This window comes from Cervus canadensis, chromosome 29 (genome assembly GCF_019320065.1).
Source record: "Cervus canadensis isolate Bull #8, Minnesota chromosome 29, ASM1932006v1, whole genome shotgun sequence".
NCBI lineage: Eukaryota > Metazoa > Chordata > Mammalia > Artiodactyla > Cervidae > Cervus > Cervus canadensis.
Window position 1 is genome coordinate 30953227 of NC_057414.1, and position 14756 is coordinate 30967982.

At 57.8% G+C, this 14756-nt stretch overlaps 1 protein-coding gene across 5 annotated transcripts in view; it reads left to right on the forward strand.

Annotated features, from left to right (window-relative positions):
- The window catches only part of IGSF9B (immunoglobulin superfamily member 9B), a 47180-nt gene that overhangs the window by 26723 nt on the left and 5701 nt on the right, over positions 1 to 14756 (forward strand). For 4 of the 5 annotated variants that reach the window (XM_043452625.1, XM_043452626.1, XM_043452627.1 and 1 more), the window contains exons 16-19: positions 1814 to 1975; positions 2232 to 2277; positions 2835 to 4484; positions 11435 to 11556. In XM_043452625.1, coding sequence (XP_043308560.1) covers positions 1814 to 1975; positions 2232 to 2277; positions 2835 to 4484; positions 11435 to 11556 — 1980 coding nt within the window. Of the gene's footprint in view, positions 1 to 1813; positions 1976 to 2231; positions 2278 to 2834; positions 4485 to 5882; positions 5929 to 11434; positions 11557 to 14756 lie in introns of all 5 variants that reach the window. The other variant, XR_006266484.1, reaches the window with a different exon arrangement.

Consider the following 14756-nt stretch of genomic DNA (forward strand, 5'->3'; position numbering starts at 1 on the left):
GCGAATTGGAGCAAAGAGACAGAAACAGGTCAGCGGTGCTTACCGATGCCTCTTGGTAAGGCAGCTTCATAATTAGGGTGTTTCATTTGGAAAATTGCTGTTTGGTGTTGTTTTCCTCCGCTCCTTCCTCTCCCTAGATTTTTTTCAGGCTAAATAAAGCCAACTCCCTAGCACTGTCTCCATTTATCTTCCTTTCTCTTGGCCCTGGTCCCAATTCTACGCATGTTTCTCCAGTTACAGTCCCTGCCAAGTAGCAGATCCCTCCCCCAGAAGTGGTTCCCTCGGTTTGGGAAGAGGCTTTTGCGTAGCGATCAAGCTGGGGCACACGTCCTTGGGCAGTGCTCGCGGGGCACCTCAGAGGCAGGGGGCAGGAGGGGGCCCGACAAGTTCATGCTTGGGATTCCTGGAAATGCTGGTGCGGTGGGGTGGGCAGGGAAGCGAGCCTTGTGGCGAGCCTAACACACTTCTGTCTTGTGTGTTAGGCACTGTGGGGCTGGTTTCTTTTTTCTGGTTTTTTTTTTTTTTTTAATTGATTTATTTTTGTTTTTGACTGTGCCGGGTCTTTGTTGCTGCATGGGCTTTTTCTACTTGTGGCAAGCCAGGGCTACTGTCTGAGGTGTGCGGGCTTCTCATTGCTGTAACTTCTCTTGTTGTGGAGCGCGGGCTCTAGGGCGTACGGACTTCAGTAGTTGCGGCTCCTGGGCTCTTGAGCTCAGGTTCAGCAGTTGTGGTGCATTGGCCTCAGTTGCTCTGCAGCCTGTGGAATCTTCCCTGACCAGGCATTGAACTCGTGTGCCCTGCACTGGCAGGCGGCTTCTTAACCACTGATCCCCTAGGAAGCCTGCTCTTGTTTTTTTTTTCTCCTTGGAGGTGCCTGCTGTAGCCCAGCACACTTCTGTCTTGGCGTCCATCTGGGGGAGACAGCTGCAGCCCAGGCCGGAGTAGAGGACTTGAGGGTTTGGGGGCACCTCTTGTGAATTGTTCTGCTCAGACATAAATGTCTGGTTTCCAGTAGTTGCGAGAGTCCCTGGTGAACGTCCTCCAACTGCCTCAGCATTCCCTGTCTTTCAGCCTCCAGCTTGCAAAGGCTGAGCCCTTGTTTTCTACTCAGCACAATCTGGGTTGTTTTAATCCACGTCTTCATCGACATGGAGTGGGTTCTGGCCCAACGTATCAAAGATATGTGGGCTTCCCTTTGATGAGCCTGCGGGGTGGCACTTCCTAACGAGCTGTTGGGTGATGTGTGATCCTGGGGACCCATCCAGTCCCGCTGTCTCTCACAAGCTCTGCGAATCTGGGCCCTTCTGCCAATAGGACAGGATGTTGCCTGATGGCCCTGTCCACGCCAGCATGAGCCTGTGATGGCCAGGACGTGCTGACCCCCTGCAGGGTTGCCCGCCTGCACCGTCATGGTAGAACAGGAGCCTGCATTCTGGAGTGATAGCCCCGTGCTGCTGCAGTCACCCTCTTGGGCCCTGGTCCTGTAGAGAGGCTGGCGGGAGTCCCTGTGGCCATGTGATACTTAGGCTCCCGCAGTGTCTGATCAACCGGGCATGGCTTCCGGGTGGAGCGTGCTGCTTGGTGAGGGCACCTGGTGAGGCCATCAGGTGAGTGATGGCCTGGTCATCACCAGGTAAGGCTGCCCCATGGGGAGGAGGCGTGGCGACTCCTTGGCTCCCCGAATGCCCTTCCGCCTCTTCAGTGTTAGGGCAGAGCCTTAGACATGTGGATCCTGTGCAGGTGGAGAGGCACCTGGGGCCCTGGGGGAGGGAAGAGTCTCACCTGTGCTCCACCCCCCACCCGCACCCCCCAGACATCTTCCCGCAGCCGGACCTGACTGACGAGGGGCTGGCTCGACCAGTACTGGCTGGCATTGTGGCCACCATCTGCTTCCTGGCTGCAGCCATCCTGTTCAGCACCCTGGCCGCCTGCTTCGTCAACAAGCAGCGCAAGCGGAAGCTCAAGCGCAAGAAAGGTGGGTGTCGCCTTGAAAACAGGGAAACCGGACCTTGTGGGCAGAGCTGCCAGCGGGACTTGCCTTGATGGTGGGAGGGGTGGCTGGGACCAGAATGAGGGTGGAGGCGGGCCTGGTGGGGGCGCAGCATCCTGGATGGAGCGATGCCTGACGCCTGGGGGCACCTTCCCTGCCGGGCTTCGCCCTGGGCCCTGCTGACAGCTGGGGTGGGCTCTGGGGCATCAGCCTCAGCCAGCTCCGTCCTTTCTCCCTCCAGACCCTCCACTCTCCATCACACACTGCAGGAAGAGCCTGGAGTCTCCGTAAGTGGCCTCCCCAGGAGGAGAGGGCACGGCTGTCCGGGGTGGAGGGTGGAGGGCTCGCTCAGCCGTTTCCCCATAATTGATCTGCATGGTAGTTTCAAGTTGTCCGCACTGACAGAGGGCGCAGTAGTGCAGACAACTCAAGAGAGCAGATGAACTGTTTCTCTTTGGCTTTGGAATGTATTTCTTTGATTTTTTTTCCCCCCATTCTAACAGGTGTATCTTCTTAATATGTTTTGGTTAAGTTAATAGTAAAAGGAGCTTGCATTTCTTGAGCAATCTAGGAGTCAAGTTGCAGGTGTGACTAGAGAGAGGTGGCAAACAGTAGGAGCAGACAGAAGAAGTGTAGGAACAGGGTGTCCGTTTGGAAAACGGACAGCACCCACCTAGATAGTTGAGAGCCAGCCAGAATATCTCATGCCAGAGCACGTGGCCCTCCTGTGTTCTTCCTCCTCACTGTCACCCTCCCAAGTGATTCAGGTACTTGGCGGGAAGAACAGAAAGAAGTCATGTCCTCCGAGCCCCCCTCACGCCGCCTGCTCTCTCCCCGCCCCCAGCCTGTCCTCTGGCAAGGTCAGCCCTGAGAGCATCCGCACGCTCCGTGCCCCATCCGAGTCCTCCGATGACCAGGGCCAGCCGGCGGCCAAGAGGATGCTGAGCCCCTCGCGCGAGAAGGAGCTGTCCTTGTACAAGAAGACCAAGAGGGCCATCAGCAGCAAGAAGTACAGTGTGGCCAAGGCGGAGGCTGAGGCAGAGGCTACCACGCCCATCGAGCTCATCAGCAGGGGCCCGGACGGCCGCTTCGTGATGGACCCCTCTGAGGTGGAGCCCTCCGCCAAGGCTCGGCGCATCGAGGGCTTCCCCTTCGCTGAGGAGACCGACATGTACCCCGAGTTCCGCCAGTCAGATGAGGAGAACGAGGACCCGCTGGTGCCTGCGTCTGTGACCGCCCTCAAGTCCCAGCTGACCCCTCTGTCGTCCAGCCAGGAGTCCTACCTGCCACCACCAGCATACAGCCCTCGGTTCCAGCCCCGTGGCCTGGAGGGCCCTGGCGGCCTGGAGAGCCGGCTGCAGGCCACCGGTCAAGCCCGACCGCCAGCCCCCCGGCCCTTCCAGCACGGCCAGTATTATGGGTACCTCAGCAGCAGCAGCCCGGGGGAGGTGGAGCCGCCTCCCTTCTACATGCCGGAGGTGGGCAGCCCCCTGAGCTCCGTCATGTCCTCACCGCCCCTGCACGCCGAGGGGCCTTTCGGCCACCCCACCATCCCCGAGGAGAACGGAGAGAACGCTTCCAACAGCACACTGCCCTTGACTCAGACGCCCACGGGTGGGCGCTCCCCGGAGCCCTGGGGCCGGCCGGAGTTCCCCTTCGGGGGTCTGGAGACCCCGGCCATGATGTTCCCCCACCAGCTGCACCCTTGTGAAGTGGCCGAGAGCCTGCAGCCTGCGGCCGGCCTCCCACGAGGACTTCCGCCCGCCTCCCTGCAGGTGCCCGCGGCCTACCCAGGCATCCTGTCTTTGGAGGCGCCCAAGGGCTGGGCCGGCAAATCGCCGGGCAGAGGCCCCGCCCCAGTGCCCCCCACCGCCAAGTGGCAGGACAGGCCTGTGCAGCCTCTCGTGAGCCAAGGGCAGCTGAGACACACCAGCCAAGGCATGGGCATACCCGTGCTGCCTTACCCCGAGCCGGCCGAGCCGGGGGCGCACGGCGGCCCCAGCGCGCTGGGCCTGGACACCCGGTGGTACGAACCCCAGCCCCGGCCCCGGCCCAGCCCCCGGCAGGCCAGGCGCACTGAGCCCAGTTTACATCAAGTGGTGCTACAGCCCTCCCGGCTCTCGCCTCTGACCCAAAGCCCCATCGGCTCCCGCACCGGCTCTCCTGAGCTGGCCGCGCGGGCCCGGCCCCGCCCCGGCCTTCTGCAGCAGGCCGAGATGTCAGAGATCACGCTGCAGCCGCCGGCCGCCGTCAGCTTCTCACGAAAGTCCACGCCGTCCACGGGCTCCCCATCCCAGAGCAGCCGCAGCGGCAGCCCCAGCTTCCGGCCCACCGTGGGCTTCACCACTCTGGCCACAGCCTACCCCTCCCCTCCGCCAGGCCCCACGGGGCCTGCGGACAGCTTGGATGTGTTTGGACAGACGCCTTCCCCTCGAAGGTTGGGGGAGGAGCTGCTCAGACCGGAGGCGCCTCCTCCGCCCTTACCGAGTTCAGGGTGAGTGTGAGCTGGTCTCTCATGCCCACTGCACCTGATCATCTTCCGCCCCTTGCCCCCCACCCCCCGCCCCCGCCCCTCCATCCACCGAATGACAGGGCTTGTCTGGACATGCTGCAGATCCTTCAGGAGAGGAGTGCTGGTCTTGGCATCGCCAGGGTGTGGTCACTGGGGTGGGGGTGCGGCTTACCTGCCCAGGTACCTGGCCAGGAGCATGAGGGATCTTCTCCACCCTGCCCAGAGCTCGCAGGAGACCCCCGCCCGGGGGGGCGGCCAGGGGAGAGGACATGGATGGGGGAGGGTTTGTGCGTCCCTTGAGTGATCACCCAGTGCTTCCCAGGGAGTCTGACTTTGGGTAGTTCCAGGGTTTAACCGGAGACCTCGTGTCCAGCCTTCTTTTCTTCCTTGACCCCTCCTCCTTGAAAGCAGGACCCTGGGGCCTGGCTTCCCTGGGCCCCCAGGCTCTTGTCCCCAACTTCCTGCCCTCTGCTGCCTAGTGAGCGCCGCACCACTCCCTGCCCCCCCTGCTCCACAACCCACCACCACACACTCCAGGATCTCTAGAGGCTGTGTCCTCCTGGAGGCTGAAAGCAACATCTCAGGCCTGTGAACCCTGAGCCCGAGCCACACACCCCACCCCAGCCTGTGTGCCTCGCAGGAAGCTGCAGACACACAGACAGACAAACAAGCCCCTGCGATCAGCCGGCCTGGGGGAGCCCACTGTAAACGGTAGCAGCTGGTGTGCCAGGTACCAGTGAGCCTGGACGCCCGCCCGTGCTCTTTCTCTCGGGTCCTTCTCCTGCCCTCCTCCTTCCTCCTCCCCGAGTCCGTCCTTCTCTGTCTGTCTCTCTTCCTCCATCTTCTTTGGGTTGGCCCGACTTGCTGAGAAGAGCCTGCACCGTCTGTAGACCCCACATCTCCTGCCCCCGCCCCCTCTGGTTCCGTCCTTTGGTCTTCTTCTTTGGTGTGGCCGCCTGTGCCGGGGAACAGAGTCCAGAGCAGAGGCTGGCCTGGTGGTAGGCAGACGGGAGGTGGCTGAGAGGAGGAAGCCCGGCGCCCTGCCCCCTTCACTGCCCCCTCTGGTACCTGGAAGCACAAGCCTCACCGCCCACCCCTCGGCTCCGGTGGGGGAGGAGGCTCGGGAGGTGGAGGAGAGCCGTGCGCTGTCTGCAGGAGATGCTGGGGGCCGTGCCCTGCCGTCTGCGCTTTGTGCAGCCCTCATCTGCTTCGTCCCATCGTGCCGTCTGGGTCTCTGTCTCTCTCCTTCCTGCCCCTCACCCCATTCTCTGGCCTCGCTTGTCGGTTCTCTGATCCCCGTGCTCCTCCCCTCCCCTCTGGGTGTGCGTGGGTGGTCCCGGCGCCCGTGTTGATAACCGCTTTGTTTCTGATTGATCTCAGCTATCTGGGCAGTGTTGTCGAGACAAGCCTCTCTTCAGCTCAATAGGTAAGGGAGCTCCGGCTGGGCGGGCGGTGGGGGGCGGACCGGCGGACGGGCTTCGGCAGGGCCATTGCTTCCTCTACGGGGGAATCCAAACCATAGCCCCTTGGTTCTCTGTGGGGCGGCAGCCTCCGCTCCAATTCCCTGCGGCTTCCTGGGCTCCCCACATCATGCTGTTGCCACAGCCCGCCGGGCCACCGCCTAGCTGCAGCTTCCGAGCCCCGCCCAGAGCCCCCCCTGGTTTTTGCATCCAGACACCCGCATCCTGCTGTCCAGAGCTTCCCACAGAAGCCCTGGCGCCTGCATGCACCCGAGGACCTAGAATGCCTAGAGCGCTTTGCATCTCTGCACTTGGGAAACCTGTCTGGGCCCTGGGGTATCTGTGAGCACCTGCTCTCTTCTGCCCAGTTTTCCCAACAGCCTCCAGCACAGAGGCCCCCTTCTTCCCTGGCCCCTTGATCTGCCCTGCTCCCTCCCTGTCCTCTGGGGATCCTATTGATAACCAGTCCTCCCCATAGCTCGGGGCTGGGCTGTGGCCTGCTCCTTTCCTCACCAGCTGGGTCTTTCTCTGGTCCAGGCCCCTCATCGTCCTGTGAGGGCCCCGGGCAGTGAAGGTCACCACTCCTGAGCCCTCACGGCAGCCTGTTCTTGGCCGCTGCAGGACTGAGGTGCAGACCTCGCCCGGAGGCTCGCTGCTCTCAAGACCCGCGCAGTGGCCACTCCTGCCCTCTCTGGGCCGCAGCTCGGGGGGCTTTTGGGAGGAGCCCCCTAGAGGAGAGAACTGGTCCCGGGCAGGGGGTTGGCAAGAAGCCGACCAAACACCACTTTCCTCCCTCTGCTCCACTGTGGGTACCTCCTCTTCTAGGTGGCGGCCTCAGCAACTTGACAGCAGAAGGGTACCGAGTCTCTTAAAGAGGCTTCTGTGGTCCCCTTAACCCCATCACTCTCATGGTGACTAAGAAGATGCTGCTTTTTGCCATGGATGCCTTTGGGGACTAGCCAGGGCGGGCACCAGGCACTCAGACAGGAGCGGAGCCTCCCCCGGGTACTTCTGGCTTCCAGGAGGAAGCCTCGTCTCCTCCCCACCTGGAGATAGCAGGGGGCGAGGGAGGCAGGGGGGGCTGCCTGTCTCCTCGAGTCATGAGAGTGGCCTCCCATAAACCAGAGCCTGTTTGCTAGCTCCTCATGATCTGCAGCTGGGAAGGTGTCTGCAGCCAGAGGTCCGGGCCCTGCGAAGCTGGCTGGTGCCACGCTCTGGGAGCCTAGGGACAGCAGTTTTGAGCGGCCAGCTGAATGACAGTGACAGGCTGGCCCTCCACCTTCCCTCTCTCCTTCCTGACTCCAGTTTGACCCCCCGAGGAGTTGATGACTCCGGGCCCAGTGCTTCCCCTTCATTCTTGAAAAGTGCCTGGGCCCTGTTCTCCTCCCTGGTGTCCCAGATCTGGTGGCTGAGTGTCCCCTCACTGTTGTGACAAGCCCAGAATCCAGGGGTGTGACGTGGGAGCTGGGTTTCTGCCTGGCCTGGCCAGCTCCTCGGCCTCGGGAATCAGGCCCTCACCGCGCTGCCTGTCAGGAGCTCGGGCAGAGGCCGGAGGACCCCCGCAGGCGCCGGGCTCCCCCACGGATGCTGCCGTCTTGCCCCCTTTGCATGTGTCCTGCTGGGTCTGTTGGAGAAGGTGTGACTCGTCTCGTCTGCGTGCGTTCTTGCTCTGTCCCCCCTCCCTGCTGCCAGCCCACAGCCGCCCTGGGCCGCTCCTCCTCTCCTTTTCCTCCTCCTCCAGCTCCCTCCTCGGAACGGGCAGTGGCGGGTGGTTTCTGGGAGGACTCGGCTTGTCAGTGGCCGGAGCTCTTAGCTCCCTGTCTGAACACTAGTAGCCGCCCGGGCCTCCCATCCTCTCGGGTCCCCTTTCCTGTTCATGCTGACCGTGGCCTCCATGAGGCAGGCATGTCGGAGTGTGTTGGGGACCCTTGTACTGGGTGAACCCAGGGAAGGCGGCCCCGTTGGTAAAAACCTGGCCTGAGTTGGGAGGCCACACGCTTGGCCCACTGGAGGGGCCGTCGGTGGGCGGGAGGGCACCCCTTGGCAGAGTCCTGGTGGCTGTGCTATCCTGGAAGGCGGGTTCACCCACGTCCTGGCCACCCCGTGGATGAGAGTGCGTTTGCTCGGTCTCCTCCCCAGTTCCCGAGACAGACAGGCAGAGTGTGCACGCTGGAGGGGAAGGCCGCACTCTTTCCCCTCGGCTTTGCCGTTGCCAGGCGGGTGACCATTCCTGGGCAGGAGGGGCCCAGGGTCTCGGCCGTCCTGCACTGCGGCTTGCCTTTCTGAGCTGGGCTGTGCCTTCCCTCCCCTGCTCCGGGTGGGCACAGCGAAAGCAGCTGAGAGGTCTCTGGGGCTGTGTGACTGATTTGGGTTTTGCATGAATTTTATAATGAGTAAGAGTCAAAGAGTGTTAAGGTATATTTCAGGCCATCTTTGGTAGGTCTGAACCACAGAGAAGCACTGTGGCTCATAGACCTGGAGTTCACCGGGGACGCCAGGCTTTGAGGCCTCACCTTCCAGTAATGCTCGTACTTTCTGAGGGAGGGGTCCAAGTTTGATGACTCTGTGTGTGTTCTGGAAGGACTGGGGCTGAATGGAAAGAGAGTTCCGGCCTTGCCTCCCTGTCTGAGCTCCTAGGCATCAAAGTGCATTGCCTGGAAGTCCCCCAGGGGCTTATCCTGGACAGGGGACAGGGTCCCCCTTTCCAGAGAAGCGGGCAGTTGGCTTCCAGCCTGCTGGGACGCTTCGTGTGACTTTTCTGCCTAATTAACTGAATATGAAGGCCCACTGTGCCCCCCTTCCCGCACCCCCGTCCTTCCAGACCCTGCCTTTTTATCTCTGCCTCCTGTATGGGCAAACAGCCCAGTGCCTCAGGGCTTCTCCTGTTGTGCGTCAGAGTCTGAACACCGAGCCAAACGCAGGAACAGGTGGACAGCAGGTGTCCTGGAAGGGCTGGAGCTTGCTTGGTTGCTTCACAAGGAAAACTGGCTGCCCCCGCGTCCACCTCCCAGTGGCTTATTTCTTCCTTTTGGGAATCCTTGCTGAGGGCATGCCTGAGCCAGCTTCCCTCTCCAGGCTGTCTTCTCTGGTTCTGCCACCGACGCAGGGAACGTCCAAGACGGTGGCAGCGCGGGCGTCCAGGGCAGGCTGACTGCTCGGGGCATGGTTGGGCTGCAGTGTGAGAACAGTGTCCTCCTCCCGTGGGGCTGGTGCCTGTTCCATCAGGAAGAAGCTGCGCACACAGCTTACCGGACATTGAGAGTCTTGGCTGTGTCGCATTGACAACTGGATTATGAGACAAATGGCATAACTTCAGTTTCTCCATCTGAAAAATGGGGTCCGTTTCATGTTTACCCCTTAGGGATGCTGTCAGGGTTCAGGAGAATTACTGCAGAGAACATAGATCAGTGCCTGTGGTGAGTGGTGAACAAATTCTGTATGATGAGAGCAATGATGACAGTGATAATGATACTGACCCTGGAAGCCTTAGCTGCCTGGGGGAATCCCTTGCAGTTTTCGGGGACATCCTGTACCTGTTTCTCTCATGCCCAGTGGGTCACCCTGCATTGTGTGGTTTGCACCCTGGCCTCTGGCCTGCTGGCTTGTCACATGCCTCCTGGATCGTGTGTTGCTCACTTGTCTGCCCCTGGAAGAGGCCGGCCAGCACCAGCAGGCGGATGACCCGAGCCGTGCGTTCACATCTCTTTCCTTCCAGGCAGCACCAGGAAGCCTTAGTCCAGGATGAGCGGGGTGAGGCTGCCGCATCAGCTCCAGGCAGTCACGCTCCCTCATGGCCTGGCTGTCTCCATTCTTGGTCTGCTTCCAGATTTCCTTCCAGCTGCTGCTGTGTAGGGCCTCCGGGGGTAGACTGCGGTGTCTGTGAAAGAGGAGGGAAGGGGGAGCTGGCAGTTGGGTCTCTGGGTGAAGACCAGACCTCTGATGGTGAGCTGGCCTACTTCTCTCTGAGGCCGTGTGTGCATGCAGCGGGGCTCTTAGCTCTGTGTTTCGAGGGGGCTGATGAGAATTGAGATGCTGTCTCTGACCTGAACGTGGGAGGAGCTTCCCTGCACTGTATGTGTAGAAAGACCGTGGAAGGATGGCATCCATCAGAGAAGATGCAGGTTGCTTTACTGTCAGCTGGATCAAGAAGCCCCAGGAACCAGAGGCTCGTCTACAATTAGCCTGCGTGATTTCTTCCTTGTCCCTACAAAGATCCCTGAGGTTGGGGAGATGCGTCTGTGGTCTTCCTGCCCCTCTCTTTTTTTTGACCTTAGATTGCTTGCTCACCGCTGGGGACTGCTTTTCCCCTCACAGGTTTGGCTGTCCTCCTTCCTTCAATCAGGATTTACCATCACTGATTGTAATGGAGATGGAAGAGTGAGGGGTGGGGAGGGAGATGGGGAGAGTGACTGCCCCCCAGCCCTCAGGGTTTTGGGGTGGCCCTGATTCCCTGAGGGCGTGCTGACAGCAGTAGGGGCCGGAAAGAAAGAGTGACTCGTGTCTCCCTTTCCCCCTTTACTTCTCACACTCCACGTTTGGCTTCCTGTGAGAAGAAATGGCATTGATCTTCTAGATTTTCTTCTGACTCCCGAGCTCTTCTCTCCCGTGAGTGCAGGTCATTACAGCCCGTCCTCTCAGCTCTCTCTGAGCTCTCTGTCCTCTCGGGGTGACTCCGGGTGTCGCCTTTGTCCTAATTGCACAGGCACTCTGTTAGGTGAGCTGCTACCGCCACTGCACAGCTGGGGCAGGAGGAGACTCCGACACCGGTCTCCTGTCCCAACAACCTTGGTTTCTCTGTATCTTAAGCCATGGAGACACTGGCTGCAGGTGTCCCGGGCTTTGCCAGATTGCCCGATTTGGACACTGACCATCGTAATCTACTTCTGCCCTTGCCTGTTCTCTCATGCGACCATGAAGTCTGAGCCCCGTCTGCTGCTGAAATGTGGGTGGATGACAGCCGTTTGCTGCTGTTAACTGCAGGGTTCTGCCTGACTCTTGGCAGTGGAGTAGCTGATCTCAGGGGGCACTAGGGCCCTGTCTGGCTGGGCCTGTCTTTCCTGTGGGGGGTGGGGTGGGGGTGGGGACAGTCAGGGGTGGGGTTGCTCTCCCCCCAACCCTTTTAATCTGCTCCTGTACTTTTCACTTAAAGGTCTTAACTGTGATGCTCCAAGAACTTAAGACACGGAAGCTGCTTTCTTCTCCAGACTGCCTTCCCCAGCTTGAGGGCCACATGACGGGTTCACCATTAAAGCCTGTCTCTCTCCCTCTCCCAGGTCCTCTGGTGGCCCGGCAGATGGCCCTCCCGCTGCGGGAGCTCTCCACTGGGGCTCTTTCTTCCAGGAGCAGCAGGGAGGCAGGTGTCAGGACCTGTGCTCTGTCTTCTCCGGGGCAGCTGCTTGGCTTTCTCCAGCTCCTCCTCCAAAGCTCCCTCGTCTGTGCACTTACCTGTGCCTCTCCAATTGTCCCTTCCAGGACACATCTGCCTGCACCCGGGAATGCTGCTGCACCTGAGAGGCTGGAGGCTCTGAAATACCAACGGATAAAGAAGCCCAAAAAGTCATCCAAGGGCTCCTCGAAGTCAAAGAAACGATCCGGTAAATGTGGAGAGGCGTGCTATCCCTCCCTCCCCACCCCAACCTGCCTTTACAGATCCCAGCTCTGGGTTCTCTGCAGAGTCAGCTCCTCTAGTGTGTCTTCCTCTTTGCTTCTCTTTAATGCTAATTGCCAAGTGATATACAAATAGAATTTTCATATCAAGAAAGGAGAAAAATAAGGTTAAAATCTGATTGTCCTCCCAATTTTGTTTCATCCAACCTAGGGACCATCCTTCTTGGGGGCATGTGTGTTCAGAACCCTTTTGTGCATACACCTTTAGAAAATAATGGCATTGTTTTAGTGTATTTTTAAAAATATTTAGTTTTGGCTGCACTGGGTCTTTGTTGCTTTGCGCGGGCTCTCTAGTTGTGGTGAGCAGGGGCTACTCTTTGTTGTTGTGTGCGGGCTTCTCATTGTGGTGGCTTCTCTTGTTGTGGAGAACATGCCCTAGGGTCACGGCTTTAGTAGCTGTAGCGTGCGGGCTTAGTAGTTGTGGCACACAGGCTCACTTGCCCCGTGGCATGTGGGATCTTCCTGGACCAGAGATCGAACCTGTGTTCCCATCACTGGCAAGTGGATTCCTATCCACTCTACCACCAGAGAAGTCCTAGTGTATTTTTTTTAACAATATAAATAGAACTTTTCCCCTCAGTCTGCCATATGCCTTGGACAGATCCCTGTTTCCTTATGTATTTCCTCTTATCAGGCCTCTGGTTGGACATGGGGTTTCTGGGGTCCTACTCAGTGTTAATCTTAAAGGAAATCACTCCTGAATATTCATTGGACTGATGCTGAAGCTGAAACTCCAATACTTTGGCCACCTGATGGGAGGAACTGACTCATTTGAAAAGACCCTGATGCTGGGAAAGGTTGAAGGCAGGAGGAGAAGGGACAACAGAGGATGAGATGGTTGGATGGCATCAGCTACTCAATGAACATGAGTTTGAGTAAACTTTGGGAATTGGTGATGGACAGGGAGGCCTGGCGTGCTTCTGTCCATGGGGTCACAAAGAGTCGGACATGACGGAGCAGCTGAACTGAACTCAGTGTTAAGGGGTCGCTGTGGCATGGACTCAGTGTCTGAGGTAGGGGCAGACTTCTGTCCATGAGTTAGAGTGAAATTGCCTTATTTCATAGAAAAGACATCTCTGCTGAAATGGGTGCTGTTTACCCAGCAGTTGTACACAGCTTCTAAGATACTGCAAAAATAGTTAAGCCTTATTTCAGACTTAGAAAACTCCTTACTATTTATCACATGCTCTCATTCTACCTGTGGTTTTTGGAGTGCTGTGACAGGCTGAGAAGACCACTGCATGGCTTCCTTGCTGGTCTTTCTTATCTACCACAGAGATAGAATATGGAAGAATGAGACACGGAGGCCCTTGCATTTCCGGGATGCAGTGAGCTCTCAGTTCTCACTTGGCCTCTGGGTGGTACTATTATCCTATCAGTTTATAGCTGAGGATACTGAAGTTTAGAGAAACAAATTTTTTTATGTTTTTGGAAGAGAAGAGTCCAAAGCTGAATTTTCAACCCATTTAAGCCCATTCTATCTATCTACCTATATATTATTTATCTATCATCTGTTTTTTGTTTTTTGGCAAAAAAAAAAAAAGTCCCATGAGATGCCCATGTTCTCTTTTTTTATTTAAGTGGTCCTGTCCCCGGTATGTGTTCACAACTCCACAGTGCTCTGTCTTTAGCCCAGCCTTTGTCTATGAGCTGGTCTCATATTTCTGGGTGCCTGCTGCCCATGCTGCTGGGTGTTCTGTCTCAAGTTATGGATGATCTTCCACGTCTGCTTCTCTCGGTTCTTGCCTAGTCTCATAAAAGGCTCTCCTCCCCACCCAGTCACTCAAGCTCCTTGATTCCCCTTCTCTTCTCACATCTTGTCCATCTCGTGAGGTCTGTTGACTCCACTTTGTTTTTTAAAGATGTTTTTGATATGGATCATTTTTCGAGGCTTTATGGAATTTGTGACATTGTTTCTATATTTTTTGGGGTTTTTTGCCCACAAGGCATGTTGGATCTTAGCTCCCCAACCAAGGCTTGAACCCGCACCCCCCTGCACTGGAAGGCAAAATGTTAACAACAGGGAAGTCCCCTGTTGACTAACTTTTTAAAACACACACTATATCTGTCCCCTTTTCTCTGTCTCAGATGCTAAAGCCTAGTTCTCAGTCATTCCCATCTCTCCCCTGGACCAGAGCAGCAGCCTCCTATCTGGTCCTCCAGCCTCCGTCCCAGCTCCTGCAGTGTATTCAACACACAGTGGCCAGAGTGGTTTTAGAGAGCCCCGTGAGTGTGCGCGCACACACGTGCAGCACACGTACACACACACTTCTGGCTAAAACTTCCGGAAGGTCCCCCTGCAACCAGAACAGGCTTCTGCCTGCCCGCCCTCTGCATGAGTGTGGCGGCCCTCCTTCAGTCTCCAGGTCGTGTTGCGTTTGCCCCTCGCTCGGGGCTGTCACACTGAGGGAACACTTCTCCCCGAGGCCTGTGGAAGGTTCGTAATGTGAGACTCACCTCGGTATTGCTCCTTCAGGGCAGAAGCAGCGCCCCAGATTTTCTGTCTCAGGGTTCTGTGCTACCTTTCTTGGTAGCACTTGCAGCATCTGAAGGGTTTACGGGTGTGGTTTTCAAATCTCTATTGTCTCTTCCTCCCCATCCCCACGTTAAAGTATAACCTTCCAGAATGAGAGGGCTTCACTTCTGTGTCCCCAGAAGCACCATGCGGCAGAGGGATGGCCTGGCAGTCCAGGGTGGGCCAGACCTGACTATGATGCAGACAAGTAAAATCTTGTGAGACATGCGTCCCTACTTGTGGGAGGGGGTGGGGGGTAAGCGTGCTGAGTCCCAACCCCATGCCTGGAATGATGACCTGGTATCCAGGAGGCACTGAGAGAGATGGGTTAATGTTTCTTTAAAATGGGTAAATATTTCTTTAAAAAAATAGAAAAAAAATTAGATGAAAGGTACTGAATATATTCAATATTAAATACAAGATGAGGGATGCTGCTTGACTAGATCTGAGTCTGCAGGAGGTGCAGCCACGCCCACCCTGCTTTCCGGCTCCCACTAGAGCAGCACTTGGGGTGGCCGGGGCACTGTCTTCTCTGTTGCACTTTCTGCTCTGGTCTCTGGGCAGGTGGGTGACTCCAGCGTGTGGCCCTGGGGGCCAGGCAACATGCCCTGC